This window comes from Anopheles ziemanni, chromosome 2 (genome assembly GCF_943734765.1).
Source record: "Anopheles ziemanni chromosome 2, idAnoZiCoDA_A2_x.2, whole genome shotgun sequence".
NCBI lineage: Eukaryota > Metazoa > Arthropoda > Insecta > Diptera > Culicidae > Anopheles > Anopheles ziemanni.
The window spans coordinates 70,615,881-70,632,289 of NC_080705.1; the positions used below are offsets into that span (position 1 = coordinate 70,615,881).

General features: G+C 47.6%; 2 protein-coding genes across 2 annotated transcripts; both read right to left on the reverse strand.

The window, feature by feature from the left end:
* Nucleotides 1–959: 959 nt before the first annotated feature.
* On the reverse strand, nucleotides 960–12,509 carry LOC131281514 (uncharacterized). Its single transcript, XM_058310848.1, has 12 exons — nucleotides 12,126–12,509; nucleotides 9,559–9,979; nucleotides 6,137–6,206; nucleotides 6,004–6,061; nucleotides 5,570–5,948; nucleotides 4,254–4,338; nucleotides 3,925–4,171; nucleotides 3,542–3,838; nucleotides 3,303–3,475; nucleotides 2,761–3,207; nucleotides 2,609–2,683; nucleotides 960–1,811 (listed from the first exon to the last, which is right to left on the reverse strand). The coding sequence occupies exons 1-12, from the start codon at nucleotides 12,507–12,509 to the stop codon at nucleotides 1,295–1,297; spliced, it is 3,153 nt and encodes a 1,050-aa protein (XP_058166831.1). The 3' UTR covers nucleotides 960–1,294.
* Nucleotides 12,510–13,545: 1,036 nt separating this feature from the next.
* LOC131282712 (uncharacterized) lies at nucleotides 13,546–14,433 on the reverse strand. The gene has a single exon (XM_058312243.1). It carries the CDS (start codon nucleotides 13,711–13,713, stop codon nucleotides 13,555–13,557), a length of 159 nt encoding a protein of 52 aa, XP_058168226.1. The 5' UTR covers nucleotides 13,714–14,433; the 3' UTR covers nucleotides 13,546–13,554.
* Nucleotides 14,434–16,409: the final 1,976 nt, after the last annotated feature.

Here is a 16,409-nt window from a genome sequence, read left to right on the forward strand (position 1 = left end):
TTTCGGATTTTGTGTATCTATATTCCGCTGGTAAATGGTTGTGGGAGAAAATACTTCTTTCCGCAATAGACAAACATATTTATTTACATCTTTTTTCTTCAAATGTAACACATGTTTTTTTTTCATTTTAAAGCATTTCCCCTCAAGAAAAGCTCTTCTTTTATCGTCAAACATCTTCGTGTCTAGTTGCATTAACAAATTTCTTAGACATAACCTTACTGCTCTACAGTATGACGTGCTTACTACGGCGAGACGGTTAAAATCAACGGTTAACCTATCCTACGAAAGTTGGTGTATATAAAGGCATCATCTTCCTCTACTATAGCTATTAAGACACTTCATTTCACTTGTCTTGCAAAAGCAAACCAGTCTCTCGCAGAACCATGCCGCGTTGTGGAACTTCTATGATTTAACTAAGGGGTTTGTAGACAAAAAAAATTATATTACTTCCATTTCATGCGATCAATCATTACACAAAGATGTTCTACGGAAACAATTATTGTGTATTTTCAAAAAAAGAAATTTAAAAAATATATATATCGCTTCCATCCTTACTCTCCTTCACTTTGTTGTAGTAATATAATTCTAAAAATAAATTGGCGACCCTAAAAGCCCTCTCATCGTCATCAATCCATTTTGTACTAATGTAATGCATGTGTGTGTGTTTCTTTCAGTGACGATTAGTCGGATTCGCCTTAACAATAACAGTTTTGCTTCCTTTTTTTACTTTATCTGTTCCACAATATAATTTGTTTTGTGAGTTCATCGCTACTAAATGCCTTCAATGTACGAAAAAAAATGTAGATCATTCTCTCATTTGTTTACCCTCTCCCAAACTACGCCGAGACGGTCCGAGTTAATGATGGCACATTGGTGAACTTTAAGGCCCAGTAACTAGTACACCAATCATGTTAATGTTAACATACGGTACACGGTACGCGGTGACCCATGGCGTCACACACGAAACAAACCCTGAGTGGCATCTAACAAGCACTTGCGCGAGGGAAAATCCCTTAGAGCGATGGTGTATCGCTGGATTCTGCTCCGCATCACATTGCACAATATCATATCACGCACCTTCGTATCTGCACGTCGCGCTAGGCAATGTTTCCTCTTCTTTTAAGACTTAAATCTCGTCCTATTATCACCCCTACAACCTAGGCACTGCCCTTTTAAAAATCTATAAGATAAGTTTCTCAGAAATTTAAAAAAAAACGGTAAAATATAATCATTGGAAAACTCCAGTAAAATTGCCGCCCCGATACACCTGTTGCTGGTGTAATGCACGCTCCCACTAATTGCCATCCTCGTCGATAGAGCAGTCGGCACTGCTCGAGGACGCATTGTGAACCGCCTTCATCAATATATTCCCGTTCGGTTTCAACTCCAACTGGAACTGGGTTTCGTCCTTGACGTTGTTGAGCACGTCCTCCGTCAGCAGCACCTGGATGCCGCCCGGGCCGTTGATCAGCAGCTGCAGCTTGGCCACACTCGAGGACGACGAGATGGGCGGTGACGAAGGGGACGGCGTAGACAGATGCCCGTCGATGCCGTGGCGTCCTCCCATGCCATTGGACAGTTTCAGTACACCACCCGAACCGCCGGATCGTCCGCCGAAGGCACCGGACCAGCCCAGCCCGGCCTCGGATGAACCGGAGGCGCTGTTGTTCATCGCATTGATCGCCTCTAGGAAGCCGGGTATTTTCGACAGATTCTGCACTAACTCCGGGATGGTGTTCGAGTGCAGGAAGATCGCGTGGTAGATGTTTGCCTCGAAGCTGACGTAGATCGTCAATCGTGGTGTGATGGCCCTAGGGAGCAGGAATGATAATGAGAAAGAATAAAATTGCGGGTCAAGCTCGGTTTAGTGAATGATTATCTTGGCATTAAGAAAAGATTAAAACATCGGTACAAAAATCACATTCAATTTTGATTAGAGATCAGAGTCTTTCAGTTTGAAATTCATGAAAATCTGAATTACTCTTTGCTTCGATTTTCAAATACATAATTCTTTGATCATGTTAATGAAGCCCACAAACTCACTACAATTGGAAAAATCCTTTCTTTTTATTCACATCCTTTAAAGAAGAATTATAGATTCATTAATGTTTCGAAGGATTCATAAATATTGTGACATTCAAATCCTAAAAGACCCGAATGAATCTTCGATAAAAGATTCATATGAATGAATCTTCGATAAAAGGTTCATATGAATGAATCTTGGACAAAAGATTCGTATGAATGCATAAGGGACAACTCTTGATACAAGCAACCGTTGTACGACATATATGGCAAACCAAGCAACCTTTGTACGGCAAACAACCGCCCAGGGTAATGCTACTTTTTGATAGTTTTCAGTAAAATTCACCAATTTCCAAATCCTTTTTTTATAGCCACACCATTTCGTCGTTTAAACTTCGCTATGTTTGTAATAACTTATAATTTGTGTTGGTTTTCGCAAAAGCGTTTTTTATTCGCTGTCCAAAACACATTTTAACAAGAGCGAGGGCTATATTTCTCTTTTTCTACTGATTTGAGAATATTTTTTTTTAAATCCTCTTTTTGTCCTGGAATTTAAACCTTGGCTAAACCGTCTTTTCATACTTACTTTGAATGGAGTATATTAAACATCCTGATGCCGTCGGCCAAGCCGCATATTTTACAAAGATCCTCTTTGGACATTCTGCGGGGGGAAAGTTTTCCAAATGTTATAATTGACATAATTTACAAACCCTCGCGGGATCAAAACAAATCGCCTACCTCAATATATCGGAGCCGGAAAATTGAGCAAACGTTTTGCTGTAGGCGGACAGCCGGTGCACGGCCAGCCACTGCGCCAGCGCCCCTGGGCTCGTTTCTTTCGTAATAGTCGGTACATAATCGTCTAGCTCGCTGGGCGGTTGCTGTGGCGACATGACGCCACCCATCGACTGGTCCATCGGTGTCGGTGCCTTGCACATACCGTTGGTTGAGCTGACGTTGCTAATGCCGATCGGATTGTTCTGCTGCGCCGCGGCTGCTGAAGCCGCCGCGACCATTGCCGCAGCGGCTGCCGCCGTCGAAACGGTGGCCGCCGTCTTGTTGCCACCGGTATTTCCTCCCCCGTTTGCACCACCACATAGGACGCTCGACATGATGTTTTCGAACTTGTTCAACTGGCCCGGTGAGGCGGGTCCACCCAAAAGTGGCGACACGTTACGTTTAATGCTGCGTCGAGGGAAGAAAAGCAAAATTGTCTAATTGCTGCCGTACACCGGGGACCGGGGAGAGAAGGCATTAATGGGAAAAACGGGTGTACTTACTGGTCCGGACTGAAACTGCCACCTAGTGGCAACAGAACCGCGTCGGTCGATATGTCCGCCAGTATTGTGCAGTCGCAGCTACGCTGATACTTTTCCTGCTCGGTGGCGGGACGCTTGAGTATTTTCTCTCGGTCTTGTTTGTGCTTTCGATCGGCTCCTTTCAGTTTAAACACCTGTTCGAAAAGGCACACGTTAATGATCTTGCGCGACCTCTTTGTGCGAGCATGCTACCCAGTTACCTTTATTTGACAAGCACCGGCATGGAGCGGTCGGATCATGTCCTTGTCGTCACCGGCACTGGCCGCACCGTTCGACAGACCGTTCGTGGTACTGTCCAGGTACGTCTCTACCTGTATCCGGAACGGTACACCCTTCTCACCGCCATGCTTTTTCGGCGTGAACTCGGTGGAAATGCAGTTCACCTTCACGTAAACGCCGACCTCCTTCATCGGGTCCCAAAACACCTCGATCGTGTTTAGCAGGTTGCTGCTGGTCGGCTGCACTTGCATCAATCCGTACGACAGCGGGATGTCAACCTATCGCAAACGAAGAGGGAACAATTTTAGTTGCACTGTAATAGAAAATAGATTTCTTCAACAATTATATGTACTGCAAAACTCACATCCAAAATGCGCTCCCCAGGACGGGAAGCCTGCCACAGTTGCATCTGCTCCCGCTCCATGTACTGCAGCCGGCGCTCGTGGAAGCATATTTTGATAATACTCTTCAGAATCTTACCCCGGAACGGGGACAGATCGCCAAGCTTCTTCAGCTTGATCTCGTAGCTCTGGCCCTGGTTGAGGTAGGTGAGAGATTCTTCGTTGTTTTTCGTCGCTATCGAGGTCGCGGCCGCCAGCACGTACTGGAATCTGTGGAAGAAGCAACAACAAATTTTTAGTTAGGACGTTGTCGATCGCTACAGACATCAGCCACCCAAACTCCCATTCGTACCGATTGTGGTCGTCAGCGGCATGTTCACCTCCGCGCGCTGCCAGTGCTGCTGCTAGTGCTCCATCCTGTTGCATCTGCAAAACAGCTACAAGAAAGAAGAGACGGAACAATAGCCGTCATCAGTTGTCGTCAGTCAAAGCGATATTCCTCCGCTACCTTGAAAAGTACACCGAAAAACCTGCTTCTATCGAGGGTGAATTAAACATTGCGCCATCAATGCTACCTCATACCCTTTGTTGGGTTACTTTGGTGCCAGAGTGAAACGTCGTGCCCTACCTGGCAACAAACGGGAAAGATGCCGTCAAACCGGCTGCCCTGATCGGCTGAATGATAATTTGCATCTTCATGATAACTGAACAGGCCAGGTGCCGCGCTTGGGTGGTTGTGATATGCTTCTAAATTTACAATCTGCAAAACCTGTGCTCATAGACTGAAAATATTCGTTTATAAATAAGCAACGTTCGGCATTCAGGGAGAAGGCTCAATTCATGTGTATCCGTATTTGCTTCGAATTTACAATGGTTAATGTAAACTCATAAGAAAAAATAAAAAAAAAAGTTCGAGCATTTTATTTCTTGACATTTTGGCGTCTTTGGGCGTTTTTGATGCACCTCTCCGTTATTCCGTTAGATAGGCTCGGAATAATTTTCAACTTTTATATTTTTGAAAAGCAAATCCATAAAAAATTACATTAAGTCAGCTTCGAAAACTAATTTCACGTTTCGATGCATTAGAAATTGGCATTAGTTTTGATCGTTGAGATCAATTTATGACGTCATTTGTAATCGCAAAAATATGAAACTATTGTTTCAATATCTGGTTTAATATTTGCTTTCTAATCAACTTTTTTTCCAAGATTTTTTTTTTTTTTGAACACATAAAAGATTACCCGATCTGTTTTAACACCAAACACCAAAAGATAGTCAAGAAAAATCTTCAAAAATGACGAAGTTGCGTGTTAAAAAAGAGTAGTCAAAATGATCACTAATAAGCATTCGGCCCTAGTCAAGTTTTGGTCTCGGAACTGATTGAACAAAACAATCTGAAATTATTTTCTTAAATGGAACTTTTTATTTTTAAGCTTTTTTTGGAAAAAAAATTCGGCAATTTTCAAAATTTAAAAAACAAAAATTGCGTCAAAAAGACCACTATTTGTATTCTTGTGTTAAAATAAGCGATGTCATGAGGAAACTCGCCAAATGAAGTAGTCACAGTTTCCAACTGGTCAAGCGAGGAACCAACTTTGAGGTTCTTTTTGGAAAAAAAAATCCATACACGGTGATGCCTTTCAACTGTTATCCATTCCCTAGTCTTACCTCCCGTTGCATCGGTATCTAGTCGGTTGCTTTGCAGAAAGTTCTGCAGACTGCTGAGCCCAGAAGAACCAAGCGCAGCATTGTGCACGGCGTTACTCATCAGCGCACTGCCATTCATCGGACTTTGTCCTTGTTGTTGATGCTGATGCTGCTGCTGGAATTGTGCGACTTGTTGTTGCTGAAGATTGTTACCCCCATTTCCCCCACTGGCGGTACCGCCGCCACCACCAAGCGTTTGTTGCTGTAGGCCACCACCGGCAGCCGTTACTTGCTGCGGGTGATCCTGTCCGGATGATCCTCCGGCTTGTTGATGCAACGCTTGCTGCTGCAGCTGATGCTGTTGTTGTTGTGACTTAGAGTAAGAAAAGAAAACAAACGTCTCTAGTTAGTTAAATTCCCTTCCGGTTATGTAAAATCAAGTCAGCGTGTCGTACCTTTTGTGGCGGCGAAGGGAGTTCTTGCTTGAACACGGGAAAGTTCAGTAGGGAGTCGCTGTTAGGAAGACAGACATTTAAGTTAATGGCTCTATCAAAACTCTCCCCTATTCCATCCGTTGTTTAATCTTACCTAATGTATCCATTGTTGGACAGTTCGTTGGTGAGGTCCAGATCGAGATCATCGGCCCAACGCATGCTTCCTGTTCGGCGAGAAAGAGCATAGTTTTGGAAAGAGACAAAAAAGAAATGAAGTGTAAGAAATCTGCACATTAAGCATTTCCCAACTGATGTTGGGATGATAATTTCAACGGATGATCACTAACACATGATGGTAGGCTTCAACAACAGGTTATGCCGGGGTTGGGAAGGATAATCAAATTATCACCTAATTCAGTGTTGTTGGCCGTACTGTTACAGGTGTTGTTGGTGATGAGATTACTTCCACCGCCGACCTCATTACTGGCGGCATTGGCGAGGGGCGTTGGGTTACCGCCAACGGCCGCGTTGATGCCATTGAAACATTTTAACCGCTTCCGCACGTAATCTTTGTCCATCGTGTCACCACCGAAGCCGTACGTTTCGCACATTTCCGCGATGCCAAGTATCGCAGCGCCAAGATGAACCCCCGGGGCTAGGCCACAAGCACCATCGACCAAAGTCGAAACCAGTGCCAACGAAACTCGTCCGTTACCGGATCTGTGTAGCACAATCTTATTACTACAACAACTACGTGCGGCTGGCTGGTAATCGCGGTTCCGAAAGTGTTCTATTCCGTCCAGTGAGCATATGTCCCAACGGGGAGCTGCTATCAATCCCACTCTCTCGCGCGACGACTATGAGAGTCGGTGCACCGTACGAAGGAATCGCGCCACTTTACGTTCAGTCCTTTGGGCTCGGCAACAGCGAACAGCAGCAGCTTCGGTGCGACACAGTCTGTGCGCTTCGAACCGCGGATGGCTGACGTCAAGATAGGGGAGTGCATGCAAGTAACCCCACAACAGCTATAATCCATCACATCTTCACTATCCGGAGGAGATGGTGGCACTCTACCGCTACGTCCGGCTGCACTGAGCGCCTAGCTGATACGGTTTGTATTGGTTAATCCCGACGGTAAACAGACGGAGCACCAACCAGCACGAATACGCGACGCAAGCAAACGACGATGACGACGAGACAAGAAAGGTTTTCCTACCGAAAAAGGTTCCAATCCGGTGTTCCTCCTCCAGATCTCTAGCCCGCGGTGATAGCGATCATGAGCGCGAAATGTTTGCTTTGAATATGGCTGACGGAGGCAGGTATTACACTACGGCGACATGGTGCTAAATGGTTAAAGGTTTTTTGCTTCAGTTTTCAGGTCCCCACCAGCAAAGGGTTGACTGCCACAAACGGGTATTACTATAAACGCACAGCCCTACTTCGCAATAGGCAGCACAGAAGACTAGATCCCTAAAAGTTTTCACGAATCACCGTTGTGAAGCGAAGAGAAAAGCAACCCATGAGCACAGCACAGAGTCGGTACTGTAGATGCTTCTCTGACGCATCCTTTGGTTCTTATCGATCACACCCCGATCGTCTGCCCGTCCGATCGGGTCCACCACAATCCACTTCGATCGATGTCACGTTACAGTGGTGGCAATTGCCCTGTCCACGACAAGTCGAAACCATTATCAAACGCTGGTGAAAAGGCAAAACGGCACACACTAGCATCAGCGAACGAACGAACGAACGATGACGGGAGCATGTCGGGGGTGTCCAGTACCGGATGTCAACCGGACGCAGGGTGTAAGGAATCTCCGAGACACCCAACAAGCCGACCAACCTGTCGCGGGGTGCTGCGTGTTTGCCGGAGCACTTATCTTGATAAATTTACACTTTATCAACAGCAATAAATAAATCAAAACCAACGTTGCCCCAAGGGAAGCGATGATGTTGTTGGTGTTAGTGGTTGGAACGTTGTGCTACCCCGGCCACCTTTCAAGTATCTCTTCTGGGGAGCTATTTACTGCCCAACAAGTACGCCATAAGAGCCGCGGGACCGCGAGTGTTCTACAGCGAAGTGCAGCATCCGACGTACCGACGGAGGGTTACGTTTGAAATGTTTCCTTCGGGACGAATTTTCCGGTAGCTCATTGAGAGGAACCAGAGTGTCGTGGTACTTGAATCGCACCGTGGTTCCACCGATGCTGGATTCCGTATAGTAATCCTCGTCCGACCGTTCGTCCCAGACATAAAATAACGCGCTCGAACAAACGCTCGAGTGGCTTCTCAACACTATTGACTGAGACTGAAGTGACCTGAGCACAGGGAACCCATTGGCAGCAGCACCAAAGGCTCAGGGAAGAGACCGCTTATCAGTGTGCCCGGTTCAACAACGCCATCGGCGCTTTTCGGCGTGATGACGTAAAATTGACCTTTTCCATCGTGGAATTGCGAGAGCTCGACGCACGGTGGGCTCTCTCTCATATGTTCACAGGCCCCACTCGTGGCGGCGCACTGTTTGTGGTTCCTGTGGGGAGAGATTTCTTGCCACTGGCCATGTCGGAAGACCTCGAACTCTACAACCTTCAATCGAGCTGGGACTACATTTCATCAGGAGAATCTTATCAGGGTGACTCGGTAGCGGGTTGGCATACGGTGAAAGAATAAGCGAGCGTTACAATTTCAACAGTTTAACTACCGCAACTTTACTTCTCCCAATAGGTGAGGACTTTTTCGTTTCGTTTTTCATTCAGCCGCCTTACAAATAAAAATCTAGAAATCTGCATGCCGACTAGAGCATCGTTCCTGACCTGATGTATCTCTGCTTCGCTGTTCCGCCTGTTAGTGTTTGCGTCGTCTGGCTTGATATGTACGCCTTATAGACTTGTTTACATGTTAAAAATTTAAACCGGTTCTTGATAACCACACAGGGAGTGTACGACGAAGAAAAGCAAACAAAAGTAAACGAACCAACCAGCTCTTCTAGGCAGTGCAAAATATGGCTTAAATTAAACAACCCACGATCTGCGCAGATGAGAATGAACGAGGAACTGGTTGATATGAAATGACGACAAATCCATTTGCATTCATTATTCAAATAATTTCACAGAATTCAAGGAATATCGAAATGCATCCCTCGAAGCCAATTAATTCAAGCCTGATCGACTTGCGCACGAGAGGAAATCGGGATTGTACCAACTGTAAAGCTTTTGGAATGTTGGAATCGAGTTCCATCACCCATGTTGGTTCGTGTTTTTCTGAATTCGATTTTGCTCTTTAACACGAATATCTGGCTCAGCTTTCCTACATTTTTCCGGTGTAAGACGGTTGATTGAAGCTTAATTTTATCAACACACAGATAAATTAAGAAAACCGGGCAAGGAGGGTTTAGAGAAAAATTTGATTCTAGAAAACTAAATCAATCGAGAATCGAATAATAAATTAGCAAATCCCTCAGTATTTCAATGCTATTGGATTTGTGATTTGCTTTTTAGAGCAATCTGGAGAGAATCTACAATCGATGCATTTTGTTTAAACCAACAAGATCACCATCAAATACCGCTAAACACTTACCCTTACGCTGTGTGTCACGCTCCTTTTCGATATTGGCGATTTTTGTCTCGGACCCATCGGTGTCCTCCTGCTGCGGTGACATCCACTCCATGCGCCGCTTGCGACTCGGCAGAATGCAGTTGCTCATGAATGAACCGGTGTCCTGCTGCTGCTGCTGCTGCTGCTGCTGCTGGGATACCGCTGCGGCCGCGGCAACAGCCGCCGTTGCAACCGTGACCGCTGTGACGGCCGTCGACGCGTTTGCCGTCTCGCTGGCAGCGCCACTGGTCGAGGCGATCGCCGTGTGCATCTTGCCGTACTCGACCGGCCACGGTTCCTTCGAATCCGGTGGCGAATCGACAAAGTTGTTCTGATAGTCCTGGAAGTTGTTCGGCGAACCGCTGTACGTGTCCTCGTTGTCCAAGTTGTAACCGGAAGGGATCTGCCGCGCGAGAAGATGAATTGGAAAAGAGTTAAAAGCCAAATACACAACCCTCATCGTCTGGCCGAGTCACTCGCGCCGGTGGGGATTTGTTTTCTACACTGTGTCACCTCAGTCTTGTGGTGCCTTTTAGGCACGGATCTGAAAAACCGTTTCATTTGATCAACTGATGCTGGCGTGAGAAGCTTCTAGAAGTGTTGCTTCCCAAACAGGGCCGCAAACATTTGTCGTCTCCCAAACGTGGTACCTCCAATTGGGGCAAGGTAGCTTGTGAAACGCGAAAGCTATGATGTACTGCGCGTACCATCCAGTCCCAGAAAAACCTGCAAAAACCAACCAGAGGAAGCTGGCAGAAACACTGCATCCCGCCATCTATACCAACTGTTTCACGGTCCCCAAAAAAAGGTTCATTATTATTACAGCTGATGGGCCTTTATCGATCGAACATTCTGGAATAGTAATCGTTATTTGCATTTGAAAAGACAGTGAAAACAACGAGTGAAACTTTCATCAGTTCCCCATTTTGAATTATTCTAAATTAGGAAAACCGATCCAATACTCCCCATTTCAAACCGATTTTTCTTTTGATACAGACAGAGTTATCATAAACGCTTCTTAGCTATAACCCGTTTTCCCTTCTTCTTCCTGCCTTAAGCGATACTTTCTGTTTCTTCAGCTGATAGCATCGACCTCAAGCATTGACCTCGGGGCACATATCTTGACGCCATATGGCACGATACCACCGAACCGAGCGTCTAAACCCCTCTTTCAGCCGTCCGCCAAATTGTCGTTCGTTGATAAATGATTGATTAATTGCATCGCTACAAGGTGGCCATCCTATATGGGCGATCTGCGAAAAGTGTGAGTTGCAAAAGTGGTTCGATGGCCATTTTCCACTACTACGTGTTATCGGTCAGCTCTCTATAAGCCACCTGTCAAGATATGAAGATTTACGCTGAATGGATGCAAGATATTTCCGAATCACACAATTCGCAATTGTTTCCAAATCAGATTTGCCAAAAATACATGCAGTGCCCTTCTTTATTAAGTGATACATTAAACAAGAGCCATTGCTTCACATTGTGTGCTTGGATTGTTTCATTTTTTGCGCTGCATTCTCCACCAATTAAATCACTATATCAATAGCTTCAAGAGCATCATATCGTGGTGCAGTCGTACAGTCTGTGAAATCGCATTCTGATTGCATTGTTAAGTAGCAAGGGAGGGAGGGAGGGAGGGAGGGAGGGAGGGAGGGAGGGAGGGAGGGAGGGAGGGGGAGGGGGAAGAATTACCGATAACTGGTTAAAACATTCACAAGGAAACTATTTCTTACATTCTGTTTCCATTCTGTGTAATGAAAACTTGTAATTTTATTGGGTCAAGTACCAATCAGCAAAATAAAAATCAGTTGGACAAACAGGAAGGACGAGAAATGAAACGGTTATCAGCAAGGAAAAAGCGTCCGAGCCGTTTGAGTCGGAAGTTGAGAGGAATTGGTCCCACAAAGGGAAAAGTACATCCCCTGACAATGTTTCCCTCCAAACCAACAGCTCGTAAGCCATCGAGAGTGATACCCGTAATCTTAGTTCAAATAAAAAACAAGAACCAAAGATAAGATACGGTACAATCGTCCGTGGGGCTAAGGGTTGGTGGTCGCGACTCGCGAGCAAAAATGAAGCAAACTTTGTCAAATTAAGCCGAAACGACATGAGGCTAATCCCCACCGGCCGCGGTTTCAGACAATCTTGGAGACCAGCATGGCGGTGCCCCAATGTGGAAGATGTGAAGAATAAGAACTCCCACACCATCCCAGGGTCGCAGAATACCGCCGAAACAGGGTCACGCGAATAATAACTAGGCTCGTCGGGCAGCTTCGCAAGTCAAGTCTCCTTGGAGGAATGGATGGGAGCGATGACGGTCGAAAACCGAGCGGTAAGGTAAATGATCGGCGGAAGAAGTCGACCCTGATCTGGAGTCCTGATGACACCGCAACATCAGCCGGTGAGGGGAGGGGGGGGCATCGTTCTCCTTATGGTAATTTGCGACAGCTTCTGTGAAGGCCAACATGGTTTGCTGTCCTTGTCTGTGTTTGTATGTATGCATAGAAGAGGGGAATTCTTTTCACCCCTGGAGGAGCTATCGTTACCTGCTCGAAATCTTGCTGTCCCTGTCTCTGGCGTCTTGTTGCGCTAGAAAGTTGCTGCTGTTGCTGCTGCTGATCGTGCTGCTGATGATACTGGTAGGTACTGGAGTTGCCCGAGTATTCCATTTGTTCGATCTCTTCCTCGAATGTGCGGCTCAGCAGATGAAAGTCTAGCGCGTCGAGATGGAAGCACGGATTCCCGTTCCCTTCGCTCCTGCGGCCACCACCGGCTGCGGGGGCGCTGGTGTAACGGTGCTGAAGCGTTTCCGGTCCTTGGGCCGCGAACGGGGAAAAGAATTGCTGTTGCTGATGTGACTGCTGGTGGTGGTGCTGTTGGTCAAAGGCGCTGTTGCATAGGTTGGCCAACAGTGATACGGCCGTCGCCATTCGCGTAAACGAGCAGCGAACCGTCCACCGAACGGAGCACCCTCCTGCTTTCCTCCTACTGCTGCCGTAAGTGCTGAACGCTTGTTTGTCACGTTCTCAGGGAAAGCGACAAAAGAGCTTCTCCGTGGACCACTTTTCCTTACTTGGAATACAGTTCGGGTTTGCCTTGTATGAAGTCGCGATCGAAGCTCTTGTAAAATTCGAACGTACTTCGAAGACGCGCCGAGTGACGGAAAGAAAGTATGTGTGGTGCGTGTTTTTTTTTTATGCACCAAACCGAATATCGAAGAGAGACGAGTGTGTGAGCCTACATCCTATTATCACGATCTCACGCTGTAAGTAACTATTTCATCTACTACACACCAAAAGCGAGCGTGTCGAAGTTCGTAACCGCCAACAGTTGTACGGTAACGCACGTAACGCACTCGAAATTCGTCGAACAAAGCTTGTTTGTACTAAGTACAGCGAAACGCTACGCGTGCAGTTGCTAGGCAACGCAACAAGGAGAGCTTTCCGTGGGTTGTCGTATCCGTGGACACTAGTGGTCGTTTACGTTTTCTTTTAACGGCCGGGTTAGTCCGGTCAATCGCGTGCGTCGAACTCACGGAGGGATCAGGTACAGGGTTGGTTGTTTCTCGAAGGATAACGGGGAGTTGTTTAACACCCCGACGAGGATATGTTTGAAGCGGTGGGAAAAAAAAAGTTTTCCGTTAACGTAATAAATGAATCGAATACAAAATATTTCCTTAAAGACCGGTACAGTTTGTCAACGCACAGCGATTGTCCTGCGGCGTGTTCCTATAAAGATGGTCACTAAAACACTTCGAATCGCTACCCCGGCCTACTTGTTCTGCTCTTGATTGTATGCAGAAAGGATACGTTCTTCCCACGGGCAGGACTTCACTCATTTACTCACTCAGGCACAAAGGTGAAAGGACACGCACACGCACTTCACTAATTACGTCTCTCTATCGTACTGGCTCTCTCGCGCCCACTACCCCACACACTCGGTCGCGTGCAGGTTGATCAGTTCGACGCGAGTCAGTTAGAACATAACGAAGAACGAGTTGTATAGCTTCTTAATTCCGGTGGTTTCGCGCTGACGGTGACTCTGTAGCAGTGGATTCTCAATGTCTATCCGCATCTTGTTGACCATGTACGATGGTACGATGCTACCCGGGTACTTAATTATATCCTGCTCCATAAGGCACTGGCTAAACAATGTGCTCCGGCGGTTCCACGCTGCTAGGACGACGAAGTATAGCTGCCGCTCGCACACACACACACACACACACTCACTAACTAGTAAATGCTACTGGTGCTGCTCCTGCTGCCTCTGCACACCCCCGCTAAAGCTCCACTGTAACCGAGTTTTTTTCCTTCACCTTCTTCTTGACGCGACTCTCCGGTTGACTTGCAAAGTGCGACACTACTGAACCCAGTTTCGAATAAAGATTGTAAACGGGTCAATCTACTGTGCGTAGATGGAGCACCACCACCTGTGTGACACTGCCACGTTTCACGCGCGCGGCTGCTGCCCTCAAATCCGGCTCGACGTCTCACACACGGCACGGTTGCACAGACTTTCTCCTGACTGAACCCGTTTCCTCTGAAATTATGCTTTCCTGCCTTTCCTTAGCACACTGCGACCTGCACTTGGATCCAAGAGAGTAGCACACTTTGATGGGGGAACACTTTTCACACCGTTCGAACAAGACACGCCTGCACGGGCCGACGTTTGTTTCGTAACTAACCACCGGTTGGGGCAAAGCGCTAGTCGAGAGCCTTCCACAAAATGAGCTGCGCTGCTGCTGCTGTCGCGAAACCTGCCTGTTGCTGCTGATGGCCGCGGTTTTGAACACGGACACCACGAACGAGAATACGGCTACGAATCGCTCCCTACCGCCCGGGTCGAAGTGGTCCGAACGAGCAGAAACGTCGCGTGTTGATGGCGGCGCAGGTGAGCAGGGCTCCGGCGAACTGGTTTACTGGTTGCGGGTCCGCAGCGGTCCACGATCAATTAACGCGTACCGATACACACTACTAATGGCTTCCGCTGGCCGCTGGCTACCCCGGCGCGGGATGCGTCCTTTCCTGCGACATAAAGTAAATTCGAAACGAAAATATTAGCGCACCACCACCACAACCAGACACGAAGCGTTTAAGTATTCGGTGGTGGGGAATTACAATTTTAATTCTTTTCTTTTTTCAGCTATCACTTACTCTCTACTACTTTTGCGTTACCGCTGGCAGCTTGTTGTCACGCTGATGATGCTGCTGAAGAACGCCGTCGGCGGTGTTCACGTACACAAGTTCAGCAACAATCCGAGATTTAAAAAAAATACGTTAATCCGGCACCGCACACCAATGGGAGGTTAAACGCGTGCGCAAGATGAACATAGTACTCGTCACGATCGGGGTTCAATTTCCGAACTCGCGCTATCTTTCGGCCAACCAAACGGTGGACACACTCACACTGACTGAATGCACCAGCTGGGTCTCGGTCTTCGGTCTACGGGTGTGCAGATCGTAACCCCCAGCAAGCCCTTTGGCGGGGGCGCCTTCGGAAAAGGCACACTCGCTAACTCTTGCAAAGTTTAGTGTAACGCACTGACTCCACCGAGAAATAGGTGAGGAAGGTTCAGTTCGAAAAGGTGAAAACTGCTGTCTTAACTAACACTACACGACGGGAGCACCTGCTGGGTAGACTGGAGAGCTGCAAGTCCTTGTGGTTTCCTGCCAGACCAGCAAGCCCAAGGATGGCCCACCTAGTCGTTAATGTAGTACTCCTGAACGGGGCTGTCACTATCCATAATCACGGTGTCGTTGGGCCTGATCGGCCTCCCTGGGGTGCGATGGAATCGGGGGAAAATGAGCCCTTCTGAGCTCTAACTGCAACCGTCACCGGAAGCGCGTTTTTTTAAATCCTTTTTGATGTTGTTGTTCCTTATATTGCACAAAAACGGTTGTCACACGCAAGGGAAAATTCAGAAGAAATTAACTTGATCGTTCCACTCGGTGAAACGTGGTTGGTTTTCTACGACGTATGATGTTGGCCCAGTGGAACGAACGATAGCGCACTGCTCAGGCAGGAGACGACAATTTCGGCATGTTATCTCGTCCAGAACGTACAGCACAATGCGCCGTCCAAAACCGGCCGACCATCGGTCAACCCTCGGGGCTTTTGTGTATCGCATTCACCCTATGGGTGCGCAAGGGACGGGGGTGTAGGGATGATGGTGTGTACCAGTGGTGTCGGTTTTGCTGGTGATAGTGGTAGCGCACCCCGAATTGTCCCTAACCTCCCCCAATATCTGCACCACACCCTCGCTTTCGTCGTCGGCGTCGTCGTCACCGTCGTCACCGTCGTCGTCGTCGTCGTCGTCAATGTCTTTGCAGTCACTTGTTCCCGCGCACGACGCGCACATCATCAGCTGGCCCACGAAAGGCACGATCCGACGCCGCCGCCGCGGTTCCCGGGTGCGACCTTTCGCTGGAACCTCCGACTGCCCGGGAATTTGCCCGCCCCACCCTCGACGGGCCCGAGCGCGCTGGTCAACAATCAAGCGCTTGTTTTGCTTTAAATTGAAATTTATTGAATCCAATAAACATGGGCCGGCCGGGCGGTGGTTTCTTTCCAGAGGCCCCTGGGCAGCTCAGTGGTTGATGGCAGCCCCGGCGCACGCCGTTCGTTGCGCACGTTTCCTCTGGCGTGAAAGTCCCATTTACGTCACACGCAGTGAACAAACTTCGTTCCACACAAACACACCCGTACGATCAACCACCATTGGGTTAGAGATCCTTCCCGACAACTCGCTTATCTGGCTGCTACAAACGGAAATGCTTTCCACCGGCCGATGTGGGATGATTCCGATCTGCCGGTGTACCTTTCTCGCACCA

What these genes read in the sequence shown, in the direction of transcription:
- LOC131281514 (XM_058310848.1), bottom strand. Translation starts at nt 12,509, where the DNA reads ATGGCGACGGCCGTATCACTGTTGGCCAACCTATGCAACAGCGCCTTT. An exon ending in TCCCTTCGCCGCCACAAAAG is followed by an intron (nt 5,949 to 6,003) that starts GTACGACACGCT and finishes AACTAACTAGAG; the next exon opens with ACGTTTGTTTTCTTTTCTTA. An exon ending in GGCAGTTTCAGTCCGGACCA is followed by an intron (nt 3,208 to 3,302) that starts GTAAGTACACCC and finishes CCCTCGACGCAG; the next exon opens with CATTAAACGTAACGTGTCGC.
- LOC131282712 (XM_058312243.1), bottom strand. Translation starts at nt 13,713, where the DNA reads ATGGAGCAGGATATAATTAAGTACCCGGGTAGCATCGTACCATCGTAC.